We start from the raw sequence: 25,333 nt of genomic DNA, 5'->3' as shown, positions 1-25,333 counted from the left end.
TATTTCATTTTTCTTTTTTTTAATGTTTTTATTGGTGGCCCCAATTTCTTTAAAGCTTATACATTTTTCTTTATATTGAGTTCGTCTTCTTCTTCTTCTTAAGGAATCACTGCATTTGTTGTCATTGATTGTTTGATGAAAGCACATCCAACACTCTGTCCATAAAAAAGGAACTCTTAAAAATAGAAAGGGATGGAGAGGATGGTGACTTTCATCGAAAAGTCAATAATTTTCAACTTAAAGTTCATGATTTTTCCGTTTGAACTCACCGGAGGATTCATCGAAGAAGATCACCGAAAAAGAATCATGAGAAAGATAATGATTTCTATTGAAAATTCTATGACATATATGTATAAAATTCATGATTACATTGTCTATATTTTTCAAAAGTTCACCGAAGAAAATGATTTCTTAATCTTTGTCTTCTCTATTCTCGCCGGAGAACTACCAACAACCACCACAAAGTTATTTTTATGTCTCATATCATCAATAACATATTTTATTAATCAATTACACACAAAAAATACTAATTAAAATGCTTGATTTACATACATACTTATCAAGATTCTTAAAGAATTTTACAAATCTGAAATTTTTATTTGTTCCATCGGTCGTAATGTTGTTGCCCATCGCCTATCACCGTTGCCAACATCTCAATACTTCATAATCGACTGACTCCTATTTTCTCTTCAAATTTTTATTTTTCCCTTCAATTTATGAACAATGAAGAAGAAAGAAGAAATAGATTTTAAAAAGAGATATGTATGGTGAGAGAAGGAAGATGTCCAGATTTTTATTTTTTTACAAAAGTTAAGGAAAATATCAAGAAAAAAGGTTCTAATAATTTAAAATAATACTATTATTTATGTGTGAAAACGCATGTACAACACTTTTTTACACAAAATTGATATTGTCTTCGAAAGGGAATATTAATATCACTTTGAACAAAATTAAGTGTGTAATAGTTTGCCACAATAATTTGAGCATGTACCTAACTTTTTGGCACAACTTTAGAGGAGAATTTATGCTTTTTCCCTAAAATAAAATATGGTAACACTAAAAGAAGAATATTCACCAAACAAGACAACAGTTAACCACCATATACATGTTCAAAAAAATATTTAAAAAATAAAAAAGAAAGAGAGAAGAGTTTAAATCAATTTTCATGTTATGTTTTATTATTTATTCTTTATATAATAAAGAACATGATGTACGGTTAAACCATTTTTTTTATTATGTGAAAGAAGAGCCCTGGTTGGATTCACAAACACAATATATGTACATATACATACTCACAAAGCTTTCATCCCCTGTTAAACTTCGTATAGGGACGGATTTAGAATTTTTGTTATGAATACAAACAAATTCAATCATATTTACCTGAACTATATTTTATATAGGGGTAGATAGGTAGATGTTTAGTCCGATTATATGAATTTGATTGAATTCAGTATCTTTTATTCTACCGGGTTTATAAAAAAACTCATCAATATATATAGTTAAACCTCTCTATTGAACATGTTTTACAAAAAAATTTATAATTCCTATGGTCTAATATGTGTCTATCCAAACAAAATGAAGGATTGAATTGAGATCTACGTTTGATGTATCACATGATGTATGTAAAAATTATGGTGAAATTTAAAACAAAAAGATATGTATATGTTACAAATTATATATGGAATAAATATTGCGAGAAATAGATACCTACTCTAGTCTAGTGGAAGGTGGATAGTGTAAAAAATGATGCTAGAAAATAGAGATATTTTGTGTTAATTACAAATGTTCTACAAAGTGTCTATATATGTACTATCAACTATAATTTTCTCAAAATATATTATAAAAGAACCGCGTAAGAGTTTTGCAAAGTTCTTCTAGACTATTAAAGAAGAAGATCAAGCATCGGGTCTCCTCATCTAATACATGTCTACCTAAACATGAGGGAGGATTGGATTTCAGATTCTTGTTTGAAGTATCCCAAGTCATGTATGCAATACTATGATGAAAATTTAGGATAGAAAAATCTCTATAGACAATTATATTTCAGATACATCACTGGACTTCCAGATACATCAGTAGACATTCGGATACATAGGCGAGGAATGTATCAAAGAGCGGAGGGATGTATTAGATAGGGGATAGGACATCCGGATATATAGGAGAGGGATGTATGTGAGAGGTCGGAAGGAATGTATCAAAGAGGGGATGGATGTATCTGAGATGGATAGGGATGTATCAACGAGAGTGAAGTGATGTATTCGAGAGGGATTTTTGAGATTTTTTTTTAATGTTAGAGAATATTACAGATAATGGTAAAATAAAATGTGTATTTAGATATTTTTTCCTCATTTTGATAGCTGAAATAAAATTCTAGCCCATCGACTTTTTGCCCAAAAAAACAAAAAAGATGTAATTTTTTCGTGTCAATTAGGGATGGATGACGAATAAACCCAACATACTATTAGTTGAACTTAATAACATTTGCTCAAACAATATAATTATAAATATTAAATTTAGAGGCCTAATTATTATATTTAAAATAGTTATTTTAAAACCTAGAATTTATAAAATTAAAATTTTAACTCCGTCAATAATGTCAATTGACAACTAATGCTTCCATTTCTGTGGACCTTGCAAGGTTTACCTACCAGATGGCTGGTGGCTATCGATGGAAAATGACATAATCTCTGATAAAACGTTTTTTTTTAAAAAAAAAATTATTTGGTGTCTGATATTTGTATTGAAATTTCATTATTTTGAATTTGTACTGCACAACACCTCATTTGGAAAGAAACGATTTCTATCAAGAATTTTTTTCATACTCAGGTCTCGAACATGAACTTCTAGTTATAGGAGTTGCAGCCTCATCTACTGTTCGACATCCGTTGATTGTCTAATCACAAAATATTTTTCTTATCTAGTGGTGTCTGATACTTATATTGGAGCTCGATTAATTTAAATTTGTACCGAGCCTCATTTAAAGAGAAATTCTCTCTATCAAGAATATTTTCATACTCAATACTAGTAGTCGAATATGAAATTTAACTTGCCCCACGTCCTTGATGGTCTGACAAAATGTTTTCACTCCTATTTAAACAAAAAAAAAAACGTGTAAGAAATTATTTACTCACACAGTATTTTTGTGATTATTATTTTTTATTTCATAATTGTTTAATAAAGTTTTGAAGAATAATTACTTACTATACTTTATCTGTTTCATTTTGTATGATATTACTATTTTTTCCTTTTTTATATATTTTTAAAAGTTATTTCATTTTAAAATTCTTTTTCGTTTTAATGATATAAGTTTATACTAGTTATATTTGTAATGTCATGATAAATTTAAAATCATAAATTCTATAAAACAAATCTTAAATTCTATTTCTAATTAAAAACATTTCACATTAAAGGAATAAACCTTCTTCAACGCAAAAAAGACGAGCATCATGTACACATAATCCTATTTTCTCATCAACCAAGGTTATGATGGGATAAATAAAAAAAATTCACTCTTAGTTAGAATTTTTAAGTTCGAGTTTTATATTTATTTTTTTTCAAATAAGCTTAAGTTTTTTTTCCTTACACAATGCAAATTTAAATTAATCAATGCTCCAACACAAATATCATATATCGCAGAGACAACCAAATTAAGAATTCGGAGTCAAAAGAGTCATTTTTTAAGAAAAATAATAATACTAAAATGGACAATTTGTTTGAAAAAAATAATATCAAAACAACTCCCTTTATCTGATGGCTTGACCAAACGGCCGTTTGACTTCTTTTTTTCTAGAATTGTAAAATTAGTATTCTAATAGTAATAATTAATAAAACCAATGACTTTTAATATATTTTTATTTTTTAACTAATTTTTGTTCGTTTGGTACTGCAAACAAAAGTTTTTTCAAATTAAAGTAAATTAGTCATGGAATTTTTCATACTAGTACTCCCTATATGCATTTGAAAATATTCTTTTCACTTCTTTTGAGTTTTTGTTTGGAATGGAATATAGTCATGAAGTTTATTTATTGCAATTTGCAAGTGGTTCTTCTTGGACTCTTTTTAATTATTTGTTTGACTTATATAGTACTATTTCTTATATAACTAGTCATTGTTAAATATTTGAAACTGTTGGAATATTTTAGAATTTCATTTCTGTTTAGATTGTTGATAATAATTCAACTTTTTGTGGTATAGTTAAATTCTTTTATCATATATTTGAAAATTGATACACAAAATTTTAAAAGTAAAAAATCCATAAATATACATTAGAAAAATGGAAACTGAAAACTGAAGAGATGTCAGTATTGGAAAGAGAAAAATAATACATCCTCTCAATTTTATTTATCACATTTAGATTTAACACACTTATTAAAAAATATAAGTACTACTTTAATATGATTATTTAATACAGTATTCCTATTAGTTGATATTTAAGATTAGGTATTAAAAAATAAATTAAGAAATAAGTAAGTATTACTAACGCTAAAAATATGAAATAAAATTAATTATATTTTCTTAATAAATTAAAAATGATAAATAAAAGTTATTTTTTCAAAACGGTGAACAAGTAAAAATCGAAACACTGACCAACTATTGCCCATGACATACATACGTTTGTCGTTCTCCCATCATGACTTACCATAATCGTCCTCATTTGCGGAATTAGTAAGGATCCAAACGATTTTATCTAAACTTTTTTCATAAAAAATTATATTTTTTTTATACAAAGTTAAAATTATATTCTAGATATATATATAGAAATTATTGAATTTCTTCAAAAAAAAAATTATGCGTTTACTTTATAATATTTGAACTCTATAATGAAAATTTCACTTCTACTCTTGATCGTGCTAGTGCTTCCATCCACGACCAGATTTATTCCGCAAGGTACCCTATAACTCTACAAACACACAAACCTATTGTGTTGCTAAACTAAGTTATGCAGACTCTTCACTTTTGATATTGAGTTTTAAAAAAATATGTTATTTTTAGAGAATCCAACACACATATCCAATGGAGTGACAGTGACCTTTTTGTCTCGGAACTCAAAAAAAAACAAATTCATTTTAAAGTAATGCTGTGCGCCTTTTATATATGTATGTCTGCTGTTTTTTCCCACTGCAAATCTAATTTGCCTGCCGATGCTGTTTTCCCAGTTTCTCAACTAATAATTACAGAGTGTGAAGTTTCTATTTTCTTCGAATAAGAAAAATGGAAGAATCTTCCTCTCTTCACTCTTTGAAAATAATGCATGAACGCAAATTGCTCAACCGAATATTTGTCTCTCTATACGGATTTGCCATTATAGCTTTGTTCTACCACCACTTGCTCACATTAACCGCAGTTCCCCCGCGCGGCCGTCTGTCGATTTTCATGTTGATATCCGATTTCATTCTGGCATTCATGTGGTTCACATCACAATCATTCTTCATGAACCCAGTTACTCGTCAACAGTTCCCTGGAAACCTCAAACAATGGGTGGACAATAACGATTATCTGGCAATTGATATATTCATATGTACGGCGGATCCGTTCAAGGAGCCGCCGTTGACTACTGTTAACACGGTTTTATCTGTTTTGGCTTATGATTATCCGATGGAGAAACTTTCGGTTTACGTATCGGATGACGGAGGATCGAAGCTCATTTTGTTTGCTCTAATGGAAGCGGCGGAATTTGCACAGAATTGGGTGCCTTATTGCCGGGAAAATAAGATCGAGCAGAGGTGTCCGGAGGAGTATTTCCGGCGAAACCATACTATAACTTCTCAATTTCAGATTATTGAGGTAATTAAAAGCATTATGATTAATTAATTTTACTCTTATATATATCTTTATTACTTCTCCCGTTAATGTTGTGATATTCGAAACTCAATTTAATTAATTTGCAAAGTTAAATTAAATTACAGTAATTCAATATTTTAAATAAAAAATTTATATATTAAAATATTATACAAAAAGTATTGTAAATTGCAATTTTTTGTAGTAATAATATTAGTAAAAGATTTTATGGTTTGACTCTAAAAAGGAAATTATAACAATTAAAAGTGGACGAGTATTAGATAGAGGAATATATAACCATAGATAGACATGCCTATTATTCCTTTGGTCAGAATTCCGTTAAGTGTTCGACCTTTTCACAAAATTTAATGCTGGAATGGAAATATTGATAACTTGTGATTTTAACAAATTATAAATATTTTATGAACCTATATACATATGGTCTCATTGAAGATAAAATGTAAAACTAAATTGTTATTAAATATAAAAAATATTTCTCTTTATGTGTCAATTATGTGATACATTTTGAATTTTGATATTTGAATAAGTCTATTTTTGATCGTAAATTTTTCATATATTTTTTAAATATTTGGAATTATCAATTATTATGAGTTATAGTACTTTTTACATAGTTAATAAATATATAAATTTCATTTTAATAAATTTAAAGATTTCATGAGCAAATTATCGGTCAAACTTAAGCTGCTTGAATTTCGAAAAACGAAATCTATCACATTACATTTTCTACCTTCTTCTCAATTCTATATACTTGGAATCGTTTGATTGAAAATAAATTATCTCAAAATTAATTATTTTAAAATAAATTATTCTGAAATAAGTTATTCTATCATAAAGATAGGATAACTTATTCATTACTAAGATATAAATAATATGATAGATAATTCTAAAATTATTTAATGCCTCTAACCAAACATAAAATAAAATAATCCTACAATTTATACCTAAAACTTTATATCTTATACTTTACATCAAACTATTTCATAAATCTCCTATCCTACTATAATAACACCAGTCAAACTATTGGAGGTCATCATTGAAAATAGCATTAGATTCTCTTGGATTATAATATAATGTTTTTACGTGCCAAGGAAAAGTAGGAAAACGCCCCAATCATTTTCAAATAATATTTTGCCAACCGACACTTATAGGATACAGAAAGGACACAAAAATCAATAAGAAATAAATTGTGCTTAGAATATAAACAAAATTGGAGGCATTTGGCCCTATCTTTTCATAATTTCAAATTTTTAAAGAATTTTGAAAAATAATAAAAAGATATTTTTTAATTTAAAATTACTCACAAATAGTCAAAAACAACTACTCACAAAAAGTCAAAAAGATATTTTTCATTTTGAAATTTTTTTTTTTTTTTAAAATTTCACAATAAAACATGACCAAATACGTATGGACTAACAAACCCATGTAAAAGTAATTTTCAATCACGATTGCTACATTAAATCAGAGCAATTCCTATGTCATCGTCTGAAACTTGATGTATATTTTAATCTTACACTATAGGGTCGTTTGATAGAGTGTAAAAAATATTGCTTAAAATAAAATGTGTAAGTAATGGTTGCATTAGCGATACATGTATAAGTTATACTTGTATTAATTATACATAGAGTATTTTTACACATTGTTTGATTTGATGTATTAAAAATAACATGCATTGCATAAAAAAATTATTTACGTTCAAAGATACTCTCCATTATTATGGTGAAAAAAATGTAAAAAAAGATTTTGAGGGGCAATTGAATTTTTAATCATGCTAATGCATGCATTAAAATCACTGCATTGCTAATTAATATCTAGAAATCGATGATATTAGTAATACACATTTTAATACACAATAGAGTGTATAACTAATGATAGCATTAGTTATACTTAGGTTGGAAAGGAGTACCAAACAAGGTACTAGTAATACACAAGCCTAATGCATGCATTATTTTTCCTAATACACTCTACCAAACTATCCCTACTTATATGGAAGAAACTAGATTAAAAGTAATTGTTAAAATTATTGTATCTTGTTTGATAAATAGAGACATAAATAGAGAAGCAAATTTTCTTTTAAGGGAAAAAGAACAAATATACCCTAGAACTATTATAAATGATATCTAAATATCCTTCGTTATACTTTTAGGACACTGATATCTTTGCCGTCTAAATTTTAGGGTGTATATACCCTTTGGACTAACGGAGGGACACTTGTCTCTATCCAAATGATTTTCTAAATTTAATTTAATTTTAGTATTTTACCTTTAATTAAAAAAACCCACATTAAAACACCCGACCCAATTATAACCAACAGCATAGCATATCCATCAAATTGGAACCCAAAACCAATCCTTCCAATACCACCACGACCATCGTCAGCGACACCATTCTTCCTGTTTCTGCCGCAGTATGTATAAGAGCTTCGAAAGAGCGGTCTGGTGATCCATCCTCAAAGATTTCAATTCCATCCCAGTCAATTGACCACCGTCGACAACTGTAGATGTTTATTGGATCTTCATTTTCTTCAGTTAGTTTTACACAATATTCAACTGAACCATAAGGCAAACGAAGAAATACTATCTACACCATTTTTTTTTCATAGCCATAATCGGATACCAAAATTTGAATTTTGTACGATTAGAACAAAATCACAACTCAAATGTTATTGAAGTTTTCAAACAAAAAATTAAATAGCAGAAGCCTAACGAAGACTATAAGCCAGTGGCGGATCCAAGATTTACAGTTATGGGTGCTCACTATTTAATATAAACTTGTATTAACCAAAGAGCGTAATTGTGCACTAATATTCCTCAAGAAGAGTGTTTTTTTTTATAAAAAAAAATCAATAGTCGATCAAAATTCTTTGAATTGGTTCAAGAAAAAAAAAAGGAGCAATATATCTTCACGTACGATTGTAATTACCAAAAAGGCAAACCAACGAGAAGGAGGATTTTTTTGCTTTTGAGTTGGAGAACTTAAATGAAGGCTCTAGAACATAATATTTTTCCCTTCCCTTTTCATTTTCCCTAATTAGACTGGCGAGAAAGAAAGAGTAAATAAACATGGAAAATCATGATTAAGTTGCATAATAGACATGGGCAGTGACCACTCCAAGATTCTAAGATCGTGATTGCTTCTTTAACTATCAATCACAAAATATAAATGCGCAAATTTAACACTGATCATAAAAATGATATTTAAATTCGATAGCGGAAAAAAATTAATAAAAAACTAAAGTAAAAATATATTGAAAAAGGGAGAAGGAATTTTGCAACTTTTGTATAAAATTTAATTTAAGAAAAGTCAGTGGGACAATGTGAAAGGAAAAATAGATCAAGGACAAAAGTAAATAAATAAAGGAAAGTGTAATTGGAAATTAAAAGGTAGAAAGAGAAGAGTTGAAAAGGTAGAAATAATGTGTTTAGAGGGATTCGAACTCGGGCTGAGAAGCAAAATGTAAACCTTGAGCACCCACTTTCAACCAACACGCCAACAGAATCATTTGTTGCATGTGTGCTCATCTTTAATTTTATACGATTTTGTTTTAATTTCTATATATAGTTCAATACGAGGTTAATGGGTGCTCGAGCACCCGAAAACCTCCATGTGGGTCCGCCCCTGCATAAGCATAGCTAGACCATTGAGAATTCGGAATGAGGTTCTACTTCGATCTCTTCTTATCTTTAATTTGGCTCTTCCTCTTGAGCCTCCTCGTACGCTTCTTCTTCCACGTAGCTTTCATCCCGAATAGGTGAATATTGAATAGTAAATTGAGAATATTCCGGCGTGCTAACAAGCTATAAACTCATATCATCTTAACAAGATTTGGACTTTGGAATGTTAGTGTGAGGAAGAATGATGAAGTGTCTTTTGGGTGATTTGGGGTTATAATTGGGTTAGGATATTTTAGGTTGGGTCATGGGTGGGTCAAATGGTGGAAGTTGGGTGATTTTTTTTTTTAATTGTGAATAAAATTAAATTAAATATGGCTGTATTGTTTAGATGGTGTCACGTGTCCATCCGTTAGATTCAAGGATATACACAACCCAAAAGAATGACTGTAAGGGTATATACAACCTTAAAGTAATTGACATATCATTTTTTATTGTTCGAGGGTATATTTATCCCTTTTCCCTTCTTTTAAATGAAAAATGCAAGAATTATTATGTTCTTAATAAAAGCTTTGAACATTAATGTAGAAATAATTATTATGCAATTCATTATTAGAAAATAAGAAATTAGTGACGGATAAAATTTAATAACTTAACAACAAAAATTTCATGCTAATGTCATTTAACTACATATTATATTGTACACGAATTCAACTGAGTTGGATCAAGTAACTTATGAATATCAAAAAGTTAAGTAATATGCATTATTATAATGTAGTTCCTAACTTTTAATTTATGTCATGATGTGATTATGTAGAATTTGTACTTGGACATGAAGATGAGGATAGAGAATGTTGCTGAGAGAGGTGAGGTTGTTGATGAGTGTATTAGTGACCCACAACAACGTCAAGCTTTTAGCAAATGGACCAAAGGATTCACTCCCAAAGATCATCCTGCTATAATCCAGGTTGCTTTGGCTTTTCGGTATTTGATATCATAAGTGGTTTATTGTGTTTAGGTGATTCCACCTTCTTGTTATTATTATGATTCCTTGCATATATATATTTCGAATTACTTGCTATTAGTTGTCATGTTTTTCCCACTATCATTCTCCTTCCCTCCCCTCCCCTCCCCCTCTTCGTATAATTATTGTTTTGATTTGCTTGAATCGATGGTCTTTCAGAAATAGATTCACTACCTCAAAGGGATAATGATAAGGCTTGCGTACACTTTATCTTCTCCAAATCTCATTTTATATTACGAGACTTCACTGAATATGTCTTTGTGTGAGATTATGTGGCACTATATATTGTTGTTGATGCATATTTGATATCATATGTGGTTAACTGTGTTTAAGTGATCCCACACTGTTGTTATTATTACAGTTCCTTGCATATATATTTCGTACTACCTTGCTATTAGTTGTCATGTTTTTCCCATTATCATTCTCGTCATCCCCTCCCCTCCTCATATAATTATTGTTTTGATTTGCTTGAATCGATGGTTCTTTAGAAATATCTTTTCTATCTCAAAGAGATAATATTAAGGCTTGCGTACACTTTATGTTCTTCAAACCCCACTTTATATTATGCGATTTCACTGAATATGTTGTTGTATCAGATTATGTGGCACTATATATTGTTGTTGATGCACATAAAATTGAACTTTTTAGTTTCAAATCATGTGGCACCCAACCATGCACCAACACAAGGTGCAATTTGTGCTTAGGAAGCTAATGATCAATTTGGCACATAGTTTACAAGCTAACATAACAATAATGTGTAACACAATTTTCGTAAATGTCACAATTCTTCATAAAAGTCACATTCTTTCATTTTCTATTCATACCTTTTAAAATCCAACATAATGTACGTCCAGAGGGGTGGACCTTACTATTAAATGAGGTGGACCCAGTCCTTTTTAAGTAGGGACAAGAAAAATCTTGTTTATGACTTTTGCTACTCTTTTAAACAGGTATTATTGGAAAGTGACAAAGATAAAGACATCAAAGGTTACTCAATTCCAAATCTCATTTATGTATCTAGAGAGAAAAGCACAACCTCACTTCATCATTTCAAGGCTGGGGCACTCAATGCTTTGGTAAGAAACAAAGGAAAAGCCCATTTTTATTTGTAGCATTGTGATAATTGATACTCGTTTGTTCTTGAGTTGTTGAGATATTTTTCAGGAGGTTTTTAATTACTTTATATTTTCTAGGAGAATAGTTTGGAAATAATCAAACGGGTAAAAATGAAAAGTAGCCTTTAATTTATGTATTTAAATATTTTTCTTAAGGAGTGTATCATACCCCCAACCAGGGGAGAAGCTAGCTTGAGACCAAGGGTTCATCTAAACTAGCTTCTTTGACGAAAATTACACTATTTCTATATGGTTAAAATTATTTTCACTACAACAAAAATACCTTTTAGTGGCAATAAATATATAGATTAACAAAGAGTGCTAAAACTTTTACCAGCATTAGTTAATTGACATTAGATCCAATGTCGCTAAAGGCTTTAAGGACATATACAAAGAGTACTAATTGCCGCTAAAAGTACATATTTAGTGACAATTAAGTTATTGCCGTTAATTAATTGCCACTAAAAATCATTTTTGATTTAGTGTTTTCATGTATATGTAGTAGATGTCGAGCCCCCTTTCGACTGGTTCAAGTGCTTATTTCTTCAGATTTTGAATTTCTTAATGAAAATTCTGACTTCGCTACTGCCCCAACAATTTACTTAATATGAACAAGATGGAATACTCACTTAAAGAAAACATGCATTGTTAGTCACCACCGTCTCAAATTAGTTGTCATATTTCGCGTCACCTTATAATAAATTGATGTACTATGATCTTGATTTTGCTTTTCTTCAATCATTCAGCTCAGAGTCTCAGAAGCAATGACAAATGCACCAATAATTCTGACTCTTGATTGTGACATGTACTCAAATGATCCTCAAACGCCTCAGCGCGTCCTTTGTTACTTTTGTGATCCTTCAATTAGGTCTAAATTAGGGTATGTTCAGTTCCCTCAACGATATCATGGACTCAACGACGATGATTTATATGGTGGTGATAATGTACGTACATTCCGAATTTCACCTTCAGGCTTGGATGGTCTTGGTGGCCCTGATAACTGTGGAACTGGCTGTTTTTTCAATCGTCGTGCTCTTTTTGGTAGCCCATCATCAGTTACATCACTAGAACACTCTGGAGATAGCCATACTCGAAGTATGGCTATCTCCAGTGTGTCAGTCGTTGAGATAGCTAGTCATGTTGCTAGCTGCAACTACGAGTACAACAACACCGAGTGGGGTACCAAGGTAAACTTTCTAAATAACAAACAAAATGCATTGTGTATGTTCTCATCATTTTGTTTGAGTTGATTTCTGAGATGGTCACTCAACTTACGACAGAATAAAAACTATTTTAGTTCAAAAATTCAAATGTTAGGGACTATTGTGGACCTTTTCTAATGAAAATTGAACGTACGTTTGAATTTTCAGGTGGGGATCAAGTATGGAACACTTGTAGAAGACATATACACAGGTTATATGATGCATTGTGAAGGGTGGGATTCAATATTTTGCGATACTGAAAGGCCTGCATTTTTAGGTGAAGTACCGATTAATTTAGAAGATGTACTAAGCCAGGTTAAAAGATGGGCTTTTGGACACCTTGAAGTTTTGTCCTGTAAATACAGTCCATTGACATTTGGAACCAAAGCTCTGGGAATTTTGAGGGCAAATTGCTACATACATTATGTTTTCTGGCCAATTTGGTGCATACCGGTCACTCTATATGCCTCCGTTCCACAACTAAGTCTCCTCAACAATATTTCCATCTTTCCCAAGGTACAAAATTTGAATTCTCGTAGCCTGTTTGGTCAAACCTTCGAAATCTGCTTATTTCAGAAAGTGCTTGTTTGTAAGAAGTGCTTTTGGAAAAATACTTTTAGAGCGTAACAGTTTGTGTCTGACTAATCAGTTTGAAAAGACACTTTTGTTAGAAATAAAACAGTAAGTTGTGTTTGACCAAGGTTCCAAAAGTACTTTTGAGAAAAAAACTACATCAAGTTTCTCAAAAACTACTTTTGCTACTACTCGAAAGTATTCATTTTTCCCCTTAAAGCATGGACAAACACTGTAACTTTCTAAAATAAGCACTTTTAACTTTGCAGAAGCTTGACCAAACACGCTAGCCTAGTTTCCTCAATATGCTCATTTCATTCATTGGAACTTGTGACAGGTTTCTGATCCATGGTTCTTCTTGTATGTCTTCCTATTCTTTGGAGCCTATGCACATGATTTTGTACAGTTCATATTGTTCAAAGGTACAACGAAAAGGTGGTGGAACGACCAAAGAATGTGGTACGTGAAGGCATTGTCACCTTTTCTTTTCGCCTCAATAGAGTACCTAACAAAAAAGTTAGGCATCACGACAAAAGGATTCAACGTTACAAGCAAAGTAGTAGGGCAGGATGAAAGAAAAATGTATGATCAAAGCGTCTTCACATTTGGAATTCCTTCACCTATGTTTGTGCCATTAGCAACAGTATCGATCATCAATCTGATAGCATTTGTCAAAGGAATCATGACAGTAATCTTTAGGATGGAAAGTTTAGACGAATTATTCATCCAACTATTCATTGCCGGATTTGCAGTTGTCAATTGCTTGCCGATTTACGAGGCAATGTTACTTAGATCTGATCATGGTAGAATGCCTAAGAAAATAGTCATTACTTCCTCTGTTCTTGCTGGGGTGCTCTGCATTGCATTTTCCTTAATTGTAAGTTGAAATTCCCTTTGTTGTAAAAATAATGTCAACAAATTTAGTTTTCTTTAAAATTATAATAATCAAAAAGCCCACCATGTTGGTGGGGTCCCGTGGGGGTTAGGCAATGTTGATAATAAAAAGAAGATGAGTACACTAAGGAGGATATAAACCTTAACCTCGAAAACATGATGAAGAATATATAATAAGACTCATTCTTGTGTACACATGATAAAAAAAGAGGTTGTCTAACTTGGAGGACACCTCAATTATTATTCTTGTAAATTGATTCAAATAATGACTTAATTTGGTAAAAAATTTGAATTACTTTAACTACGATCACCCATGTTTAAGTTTAACTGTCCTTTCTCAAACGTTGTGCAAAATGCATACCATGGCTGAGGTAAAATTACTTTGGGAAATTGAGTATTTGATAGGATATACTTACATACCTGTTGAATAATATACTTGCAAAATATGTGAGTGTGTGTTTGTAAAGATACGGCATTTATGTCTAGATCAATCCCAAAAGCTAGTTCACGTGATGACCAAGCTTATCACAAAGCTGACAAGTAACACGAGGAAGATTCATGTGGGTGTTTTGACCAGGCAGTTGAGCACCGGACTTGTTAGCAGCAGGTCTATCTATAGGCTTCGAGTTATTTCCTAGACGCGAAGCATGATTGGGTTGAGACCGATTGTTGTGAGGCGATGGTTTGGCAACAAAATTTGTTGTAAAGGAAGATGAGCGAATGAGATTCTACTCAAAATCAAGGAGCTTCTTATGAAGCTCTTCAAATGTCACTGGAGTTTCTTAGGCACGTAGAGCATGAAGGAAGAGCTCATCCGTTGAAATTTGAATTGAATTTTCTTGAATTACTGCTGAATTGTTTGAATTTCTGCAGCTGTGAAGTAATAGAGAGGTTACCCTTTTTGCATGTTGCTTAAAAACTCTCCAAGACTCATTGTACGAGGACGTGATGGTTTCGCATAGCTTGCTGCCAGATTTTGCCAAAGAGCACATGAAGATTTAGCATTAATGACAAAGGGAACAATATCAAAAGATAGAAAGGCAACAATGACACTTCAAACGAAATGGTCTTGTCGTTAATAAAAAGGTGTGGTCGTTGAATTTGGTGGTTGTTCGATAAAGTGGAGAAAATCATATGCAATGAGGATGGTTTCCCACGGGTATTTCCATGACTGATAATTTGTATTGTTGAGTTTTAGAGGTGTCTAAGCAACACCGTTGATATTAATGGTGAGAATTGTGGGAGAATTTGGTACAACTACAGAAGAATGTGTGGCAAAGGTGTTCTCAACGGAGGAATTGGTTGAGACCGTTGTTATTGGTAGCGGAAGAACAAAATGCAAAGAAAAAATGTGGGATACCATATAAATTTTAATTTACTGTTGGAGAGAAGTGTTCATTTTGTTAATATGTATGTGTATTTATATAAGAGAGTAAACAACAAATATGGAAAGAATCAACTAATAAAGTATTATGATCTTTTCCTAATCATAATAGAAACTAAATCACTAATGAGATACTAAGAAATTGAAGATCAATCAAGATATATCCTAATATCAGTTAAGAGATATCATTAATAGACGAAGTTGCTTGTTATGATAGTGGAGATGATTGGTAGTAGGATTGCATGCTTTAATGGTTGTGAAGGTTGTTGAGATGACAACAAATTGTGGCAATAATAGATATAATTATACTGTTGGAGGTGATATGTGTGATAGCGACAGTAGTAGTAATAGTGATAGCTGTTAGTGGTGATTGTGATGGTAACGGTGATTGGGGGTTGGCAATAGGAATGATGTTTGACAATAGTAGTGATGGTGAAAAAAATTATCTATACAAACACCTTTTAATGATATTAAAACTTGTTCAAGATCTTAATCATTAAAACTTATTCAAATCAAATAAATATTAAAATTTAATATAAATAAATATATTTTAATAATCTAAAATTTAATTTATTCAAATTCACACCTCCACTAAATACAAATAAATAATGCCTAAATTGATTAGCGTAGGAAATCTCCTATTACAAGAGAAATATTTTAAAAAGACTACAATGTTTTTGTTAAATTAAAAACATTCAGTAGATTGCACGCAACAACTCTTGTTTCCTAAAAAAAAATCAAAACAATTGGAAAAAAAAATTCATTGATAGTTTGTCCAAATATGCTTTTATGGTTAATAGTTTAGCTTAAAGATGTCCCTATTATATTTAATTAGGTAAAAAATGTATTTGTTTTTCCTAATAAACATATCATTATTTTTAACACATATATTTCTAAAATATTTTCTTGTTTTTTTCCAAGTCCTTTTAAATAATAAAAAAGTGGGAAGTATTTTTTTTCTTCTTCTTAATCTCATCTTATCAATTAAAATAAAATAATGTATATAGTATTTTAATTGGTAATATATAGGCCTCACATTAAGAAATAAAAATATTTTTTAATTTTATTAAGAATTTTTGTTATTGTTAATCTAAATGAAATATTAATGATAAACTATTGTGTTATAACCTATATTATCGATAAATACATGTGGTTATTTTATTTTAATTGATAAAATACATTAACAAAAAGATTATTTTATACTTTTTTATTAGTTAAAGATTTTTAAAAATTAATAATAAAAAAATATTATTTAAGAATAACCTTTTTTATTATTAGAAGAAGAATGTGTTTAAAAAAACATAGTATCCAGTTTGTCCAGTGGAGCTTTCATCTACTGACATCTGTCCCATAATGATCTAAAGGTCAAAAATAATGTGATCAAAATAACCTCTTAAACCATGGTTAAGTTTACTAAAACTTTTTTGGCTTACTATCAATTTCTCAAGATAGTAAATGAATCTGAGAATGCCGCTGAAAATTTTCTGCTAATTACACAGATCCGAAAATTTTGGTGCAGGATTTTCTTTTGCTGGGAAAAAGATTTTCTATGTATATTGCCTAATATCAACAATTGCAGTACAAATTTGTTGCTCAATAATAATGTTGTTCAGTTTTTTCATTTTTGCTATTTGAAAAAAAACAGGGAACATGATAATTATGAACATATTTATTACATAATTTGTTTTCTTGCTTAACTAAAAAAACAGGAATGATATCGTTATGAACATGGGAAGAAAATTACACCGTTTATACATGATTAAAATTACTTTTATGTATGTTTAGTAAATGTTGAACCCCTTTAACCTTTTTGTTTGTTTACTTTTTATATTTCAAACACAAAGAAGAAGAAGAAGAAGTTGGATATATGAAGAAATCTGGGGAGAGTTACTAAATAATATGAAAAAAATGCAACATTTAATTTGAAAGAGGCTGGATTTAGGGGTGGAAATTGATTACATTTGTAGATTTACACAATGAAATTTAAAATTATTTTAATTTTTATCGCCGGATAGAGAAAACGGAGCAGTGATTGAGTAAGATTCTCTTCTATATACATGTTGTCAACATGGGAAATAAATAAATTTTAACAATACTTTCGCTGAACCATGATTTAACCATGATTTAAGAGGTTAATTTGATTAACTATTTACTTACCTTTAGATTATTAAGGGCATGTTTGGAAGGACACCCTAGTAATTGGATTTGGTGTAATTACACTGTCTTGTCCTGTTTGGAAGGACATGTAATTACTTGGTAAGTAGGTAATTGGTGTAATTGGCAGGGGTAATTACACTCTACAATTCACAGGCAGAGGCTGTGAATTGCTGGTAATTACATGGTGTAATTACCACCTGATTACTTTTTCATTTTTTTTTATTTCTATTTTTATTTTTTTGTTTTAATTTTTTTACTTCTATTATTTTAATTTCTTTTTATTTTTATTTTTATTATTCTAAAAATTTGCAAAAGTCTATTTTATATTTTATATTAGAGGAAATACATAGTTACCCCATGGAACTTATATCTTATTTTTAAGTAGACACCTTAAGTTTGCGGGGTCCTATTACCCCACGAAACCATCCAAAAACACAATAAATACATCATTTTTTCACCATCAGTGCTCTCAATCCAAGAGCGTGTGCCACACCTCCAACCCATTTAACAAAGGCCGGATTTTATCCTAACCCATTCATTTTTTAACTTATAACCCAAATCCTAAGAAACTTCCAACCCATTTCACTTTCACCTACCCTCGTCTCTCTCTTCGACTGATCAAAACCCTAAGAAACTTCATGAGGCGAAGCTAGTTGGTAACATTGCTGGTTGAAATTTGTTGAATAGTGGTGTCGGAACGAAGAAGTGAAGGCTCATAGGTTAGTTATTTGAAAATTCTTTGAAAAAGAGTTTATTTTACATTGTAAGTGAATTTTGTAGTGATTTATATATTTTGAAAATGGGTTTTATTGAAAAGTCAAAAATTCGAAGGTTGTTGATGGATTAATGTAGTACTCATTTTGTGAAAGTGAATCAAAGTTAGAGAGATATTGCAGTCCTTACTCGCCGTGGCACTGTAGCAAGCATCAATGACTGTCAATGGTGTTGAATTAATTTTGGGGAAGATGGGTCTTTATTTTAAAATAAAGACTTCAATTTACAATGCCACATGGCTGCTTTATATTGGTTTGGGGTTGTTTTTTAAAATACTCACGCGCCCCGAAAACGTGAAAACACAGCAGATGTGTAAGCGGGTCAAAATGCTATATTTAGTCTGGTCGAAAATAGTTAAATGGGGTAATAGGACTTCCGCAAACTTTAAGTGTCTACTTCAAAATAAGGTCTAAGTTCAATGGGGACTTTATGTATTTATATTTCATATTTTATTCTTGTTCTCAACCTTACTTTACGTGATTCTATGTAATTTTCTTGTATTATCTATTTCTTTATGCCATGTTTATTTTCTCATTAGCATAATTTTATTAGTATTCTAATTTTAAAATTAAAATAGAATTTATTGTTAAGTAAGGTTATAGACTTACGTTTTCTTTATTATGAAGAAATAAAAAATAAATCATATTTATTGCTATGTTGAAATTTGTTATAAGAGTATTATGTTAAATTTTTTGTTTTGAATTTATTACTTATGTTATATTTTCAGTTTCATTTGTTTTAGTAATATTGAATTTACATTGCACGTCATTTTTTAATTAGACTTGATAGATTATATTTTTATCAAACATTTAATAATTTATGATATTTTATTTATATATTACTATTCTTTTTATCAAACATGCATTTCACAATGTTCGTAAAAACTTCATACTTTTAGTTGTTACGATCAATTCAATTGAAATATATTAATTTGAAAAAATATAAATCAATTATTTTTTCATAATATTAGTTACAGTAAATATGTTTATTACTTAATATATTTTCAAAAAAGAATATATATCTTAAATATTTAATTTAATGTCATTTATAAAATTTCTTATTGTCTAGTATAAATTTTAAATGATTAATTTTTATTTTTAAAATTTATTATAATTTTATGATTGCAATTGTGCATCCAAACCGAGCATGTGTAATTACACTGTGGCATCCAAACAAGACATATGTAATTACAGTGTAATTACACTGTGGCAACTAAATAGGTCAGTGTAATTATTAGACTATGTAATTACTAAGTTGGTAATTACTACTCTAATAATTACACCAATTTCAATTACCTTATGACTTTCCAAACAGACCAATCAGTAGATTAAAGACCCACTGGACAAACTGAATACTCATTATACTGGAGGGGAGCCTAGTCCCAACAATTCCAAATAGATACATATTAATTTAATCTTATTAACATATATCAAATAATATACTAAAATTTAAATAAGTTAATTTTTTTTACCTAATACTTTTTATATTTTTGTTTGAAAGCTACCTACTCAAGTGGATCCAAGATGAAAAGGTAATCAACTTTTGCCGACATCTAATAAAATGAAACGTCTAAAATAATTCACCTCCATTTAATTAAAAAAAAAGTAGGTATAATTACAAAGAAAACTTCAAAAATAATCATAACCACCTATGAATTATATACTAAAATAATACTAAAATAATAAAATACTACTAAAGGAAAAAGAATGTGGACATCAAACAACTAAAACCATTTGCATGCTAAACTTCTTAACCAATTTCCTCAATTTAATATCCTGTTGGAAACTTGCAACTGCCATATTCTGCAATAAGAAAACAAAATTAATATTTAGTAAATTACAAAAACAAAATAAAAAAAATTAACTTCTAAAACAAAAATGAAAATATTACGAAGCCACCTATTTTATTGAGCCGCGCTTGTGAATACTTACTTGGATGTTGAGTGACGACGTAAGCAGCTCCTTTGAAATCGCACGTGCCAGTCCCACGTGCTTTCTTTTGATAATAACTATTGAACGCATAAGAAGCATGTGCCGCAAGTGTATCAGGATTATGACACGTGGCACCCTGCTGAATCGGACGGCAATCAGCTCCTCCTTCTCCACAAGCATAGTCCAACGCCGCTTGGAGCTGCTCCGCCCCAGTTTTCTCATTCGCCACACACCACGTGTTCACCATCTTACTCTCCTCCACACCGCCGCCAACAACCGGCGCCGGAGTCGGAGTAGACGACGGAGACGGTACCGGAGTCTTCACCACCTGGGTTTTACTTCCATTATTAGGCCCGGCCTCTAAACCTTCTTGTGTAAGCGTAATATCGTAAACCTTTTCTTTAGTAGGATAGAAAAGCCCGTAGTTTCGTTCTGAGACGGGCCCGGGCTTTTGATTCTCATTGAACAAAGCGAATAAATAGACGTTAAGAGGTTCATTGGGCTTTAAAGGGGTCCCACTTCCAGTAAGCACTCTTTTTACCAGATTACCGTTGTAAGCAGCAGCATTGTCAGCACTTGCACCAGTCTCGTTTTCATCGCCTTTTGAAGGCCATCCAGTTTCAGTAATCTCCATTTTCACATCATCGAAATTCAAAGCTTTCATTGCAGCATAAACAGCATCAATCTGAGCTTCGAAAAGGCTTTTATAAACAAGTCCATTGTTTGGATCAGTTACACCTTTATTATCCCTAAACAAAGCATAATCCAAAGAAATCGTATCCGTATTCGCTACATAAGCAAAAAATGGATAAATATTAACAGCTAAGAAAGAACCCGATTGTTTGAGGAAACTCAACATCGGTTTAATAACCGGTTCGATTAGATCCGTTTTGAATGAACCAGAAGATGAAGGATAAGAATTTTGCAGAGCACTCAGAGCAACAGGGGATGAAACTTTGATAGACGAAGCGACGCCGTATTTAACAAGAGATGCGTAAACATTTTTCATGGCGGGTACTAGAAATTTGGTTGTATTTTTTGGATCTACAAAAACTTCATTTCCAACAGCTATGGATTCTATATTTGTTTTTGGATAATAACGAAGAATATTCGATTGAACCCATGAATCAGTAAAAGACTGCTTCGAGGCTGCATCAGAGAGCTGCTCGTTAGGAAGTGCAACAGTAACTGATATATTGGATCCAGAAAGAGCTGTAAGAACAGCAGAATCAGTATCGTAAAGCTTTACACGATTAATGCCTTGGGATTTGAGGAGTTGAACAACTTCTGATGGAGTCGGAAGATTATTAGCAATACGGCCATAATTGATACCGATTGAACCAGAATTTGCAATAGATAGCAAAGAGAGAAGAACGAAGAGGGAAGTTAATGTAGTAAAAGAGGCCATTGCTGTGGATGTAAGGAGAAAAGAGAGCAATGAGAAAGAAAGTGGATATTTGTGTACTTGGTGATTATGGTTGAGTTTTTATAGAGAAAAAGAAGCGAAAGATTTGGCAGTAAGGAAGAAAGAGTCGTGCATGTTGTTAATGGGGGGTAGAGGGGATGTTAGTGGTTAAAAATAAAGGGAGTGGGTTTGAAAAAATTAACAAAACGTGGTGAAAGTGGGGTCACCTATACAACTTCATTAATTTTACATTAAATATTTAAATAAGTTATTATGTAAGAATCAAGATAATAAGGATTTTATTTTCCTTATGAGGTTAGATATTATTTTTATTAAGTTATGATTTTTTTTTTAATTGTTCTTCCGATAAAACGATAGATCTCATCTATTATTTCTAATAATAAAAACTTGTGGAATTGATGGATGAGGCTATGTATTTTTACTAAATTATTTTATTAATAATATTTTTAAAATTTTAATATAATTAGTACTTTACCTCTGTTCAATAATAATTGTCCACTATTGACTTTGCACATTTCTTAAGAAATTATAAATAGAAGGATAATTTTACTATATCACCATTTGAATATAATAAATACAATATCTTAAAAAATTTAATAGAGAAATGATTATAATTAATGATAAGGATAAATTAAGAACTAAGTGTAAAATTATCTATTAATTTCATAAAGTGGACAAGTATTATTCAGCATCCTAAAATAGTATAGTGGACAATTATTGTTGAATCAAAAGAGTATTATTTTACATAATTATTTTATATAATAGATTCGTTTGGTATGAGAATGAAGTTATCCTATGCGTCGAGATATTTCATCATATTTATGGGATAACTTGTTTTATTATTATAGTACAAATAGTGAGATGAATAATTATGTAACTGATTATTATCCCTAACAAATATAGTATAAAATAATCTTTATATTATCTCTCGAGATTATTATATCTTATCACGTACCAAATGATCTCTAAAATAGTATGAAAAAAATATTTTAATACATTCTTCATATCTTTAATTTTATATTATAAGATAAAAAAAATATTAAGTTCAAACTCTGTATCAATTACAACAAATTATCTCGTATTTTAATATAGATTATTTTTGTTCAAGAAAATATTCTTATCAATTAAACTGTTATCCATCATGTACTTGCAATTTATATTGTATGCACTACCATATAGAAAATATTTATATAACTACTCAATTATTGGGTAGTTATATTTTTAAAAAAATATATGAGCATTATTATATTAATTGATCCTTTGACAAAAAAATGGCAAGTAATACATTATTACAAGTTAAAATTTACTACTATTATAAAAGAATCTCGACAATTATTAGGTGATAATAGAAAAATCACTTGATAAATATTAATTGATACTAATATATTATAATACTTTTACTTAGAATAAATAATTATTTCTTTTATTCCTTCTCCTTTCCCAAATTTGCCGTACAATTTCAAACCTCAATCCAATCCTTAGTGAAAATAATTCTACTGTGAATTGTACACATTTTAGGTAAAATTACAAGATATATCTTGAGTATGCATTTTTCTCCTTAATGAGATAATTTAATATCATTTAATTAATAACACTTAAAATAAATTTGTGAACAAATATTGAACCTGTGCATAATACGGAATCTTCTTAACTAATATATATATATATATATATATATATATAATCAGTTGGTGACAAATTATAATCTTCTCATTTTTTACTTCTGAGAAACGCTCAAAGTTCGGAGCATTTCTCGCATTTGGTACTCCGCTTTGTCGACATATAGCCACATATTGTATTTTCCAAAACAAATTAATTCAGAATTTTTACTTAGTGATTTGAAAAATAAAAGGTAATACAATCTTTGAGAATTGAACTTTGGTTTTTAATTTGGGGTGTATTTTAATTGTACGCACATACACACACACACACATATATATATATATAAAGGTTACGGGTTCAAGTCTTAAAAACTGCCTCTGGCAGAAATACAAGATAAGATTGCATATAATAGACCCTTATGTTCGAACCCTTCTCCTGACCCTACACATAGCTAGAGTTTTAGTGCACATAGCTGCCCTTATATAAAACACTAAACATCTATCCTACATATATACAACAATTTTCATCGAGAGAATTTAGATGAACACCTGCCGCCCCCTAAATCCGCCCCATTAATGTGTAGCCAATGTAGGAACAACATATCATGCTGAGATATTCAATAGCTAATGAATTAGGAACTACAAAGTTCAATCAATGCGGCACTATTAATTAAGGAGCTAAGTTATAGTACTCCGTATTTTACTAATGTAAATAATACGTACTAAATTACCATTTTTATCAAGTTACTAATTAATATATACCAAAATATTTACTTACAATTACTATATAGATAACTTAGCAATTAATAATGGTAGGCATAATATCATAATGTTATATTGTTCAGTTACTAATTGTTATTTTTATAACTATTCGTTATTTATTGTACTTTCTTATTACTTTTCATGAAATCCATTTTCTTAAGCTGATAAGTAGAAATAAAATCTACGTACAAGTTCGATCAATTAATCAAAGTCTGAACGTCTTGATTGAATGTGGCTCCACTCTTGGCCTGAAATGATTTTATGTCGACAAAAGAAAATAGATACACGTATTTAATTCGATCCTATTTTCGGTGGCCTACTTTGACAATTTCTTTGGTTGGTTTGCCAAATATTCAATGCTGCTTCATTAATTCCACAAAAAATGGACCTAGAATTATTAGTCTACTTTCTCCTGATCATATTATATGGTGTTTTTAATTTAAGTTATACAATTTTTATATAATTGAGAAATTATATTAAATTAATATTATTTAATTAAAGATTACTTAGTGAAGATATTTTTATTTTTTATGAAAGAGTAATTTCTTAATTAAAAGTATGTCTAAACTAAAAATATCATATAATACATATCAAAGAAAATACCTTTTAAAACGTCGTTATATAGTGTAAGAAAGAGTCTTTTGGGAATGTGGTGAATTAGGTTAGGAGCGCGCAAGACATGCACATTAAAATACCTATACGCATTGAGTGTTGACAAATAAAAATTAGTTTCAATTGTTACAATTAAAAGTTAAAATATCAATAACAACAATATATTTTTTGTATTCTTTAATTTGATGTTAATCTGATATTAAATTACGGTAAGAACTTATTGCATGAGTATTTGTAACAAACTAATACACCATATTTAGTAGCTGTCAGAATTTCAACTAAAGAGGTGTTAAAATACAAAGAAGTAAAAGCCAAGAAGTGTCTACGTACATAAAAGAGGTGTTAAAATACAAAGAAGTAAAAGCCAAAGAGTGTCTACGTACAGAGTATAATTTTCTTAATGAATGAATGTCGCCTAAAGTATATACGACTCCGCCACTGACCATATCATATTTAAGAGATTTGATGAAG

At 30.2% G+C, this 25,333-nt stretch overlaps 2 protein-coding genes across 2 annotated transcripts; one reads left to right on the top strand and one right to left on the bottom strand.

Annotated features, from left to right (window-relative positions):
* The first annotated feature begins 5,139 nt into the window (after positions 1-5,139).
* Positions 5,140-14,247, top strand: LOC125814606 (cellulose synthase-like protein G2). Its single transcript, XM_049494071.1, has 6 exons — positions 5,140-5,784; positions 10,225-10,374; positions 11,382-11,507; positions 12,293-12,733; positions 12,917-13,264; positions 13,659-14,247. The coding sequence occupies exons 1-6, from the start codon at positions 5,212-5,214 to the stop codon at positions 14,205-14,207; spliced, it is 2,187 nt and encodes a 728-aa protein (XP_049350028.1). The 5' UTR covers positions 5,140-5,211; the 3' UTR covers positions 14,208-14,247.
* A 5,852-nt stretch (positions 14,248-20,099) lies between these two features.
* Positions 20,100-21,899, bottom strand: LOC125814609 (glucan endo-1,3-beta-glucosidase 13). Its single transcript, XM_049494073.1, has 2 exons — positions 20,462-21,899; positions 20,100-20,332 (listed from the first exon to the last, which is right to left on the bottom strand). The coding sequence occupies exons 1-2, from the start codon at positions 21,867-21,869 to the stop codon at positions 20,298-20,300; spliced, it is 1,443 nt and encodes a 480-aa protein (XP_049350030.1). The 5' UTR covers positions 21,870-21,899; the 3' UTR covers positions 20,100-20,297.
* Between the last annotated feature and the right edge of the window lie 3,434 nt (positions 21,900-25,333).

This window comes from Solanum verrucosum, unplaced genomic scaffold (assembly GCF_900185275.1).
Source record: "Solanum verrucosum unplaced genomic scaffold, falcon-dt-bn FXZP01000268.1, whole genome shotgun sequence".
Classification (NCBI taxonomy): Eukaryota; Viridiplantae; Streptophyta; class Magnoliopsida; order Solanales; family Solanaceae; genus Solanum; species Solanum verrucosum.
Note: the sequence above shows the minus strand (reverse complement) of the source record. Positions and strands in the feature narration are given on the sequence as shown.

Bases quoted from the DNA above. Each gene is read 5' to 3' on its own strand.
- LOC125814609 (XM_049494073.1), bottom strand. From the start codon at position 21,869: ATGGCCTCTTTTACTACATTAACTTCCCTCTTCGTTCTTCTCTCTTTG. The intron at 20,333-20,461 runs GTAAGTATTCAC...TTCTTATTGCAG, and splicing joins CGTCGTCACTCAACATCCAA to AATATGGCAGTTGCAAGTTT.
- LOC125814606 (XM_049494071.1), top strand. From the start codon at position 5,212: ATGGAAGAATCTTCCTCTCTTCACTCTTTGAAAATAATGCATGAACGC. The intron at 5,785-10,224 runs GTAATTAAAAGC...GTGATTATGTAG, and splicing joins CTCAATTTCAGATTATTGAG to AATTTGTACTTGGACATGAA. The intron at 11,508-12,292 runs GTAAGAAACAAA...TCAATCATTCAG, and splicing joins CTGGGGCACTCAATGCTTTG to CTCAGAGTCTCAGAAGCAAT.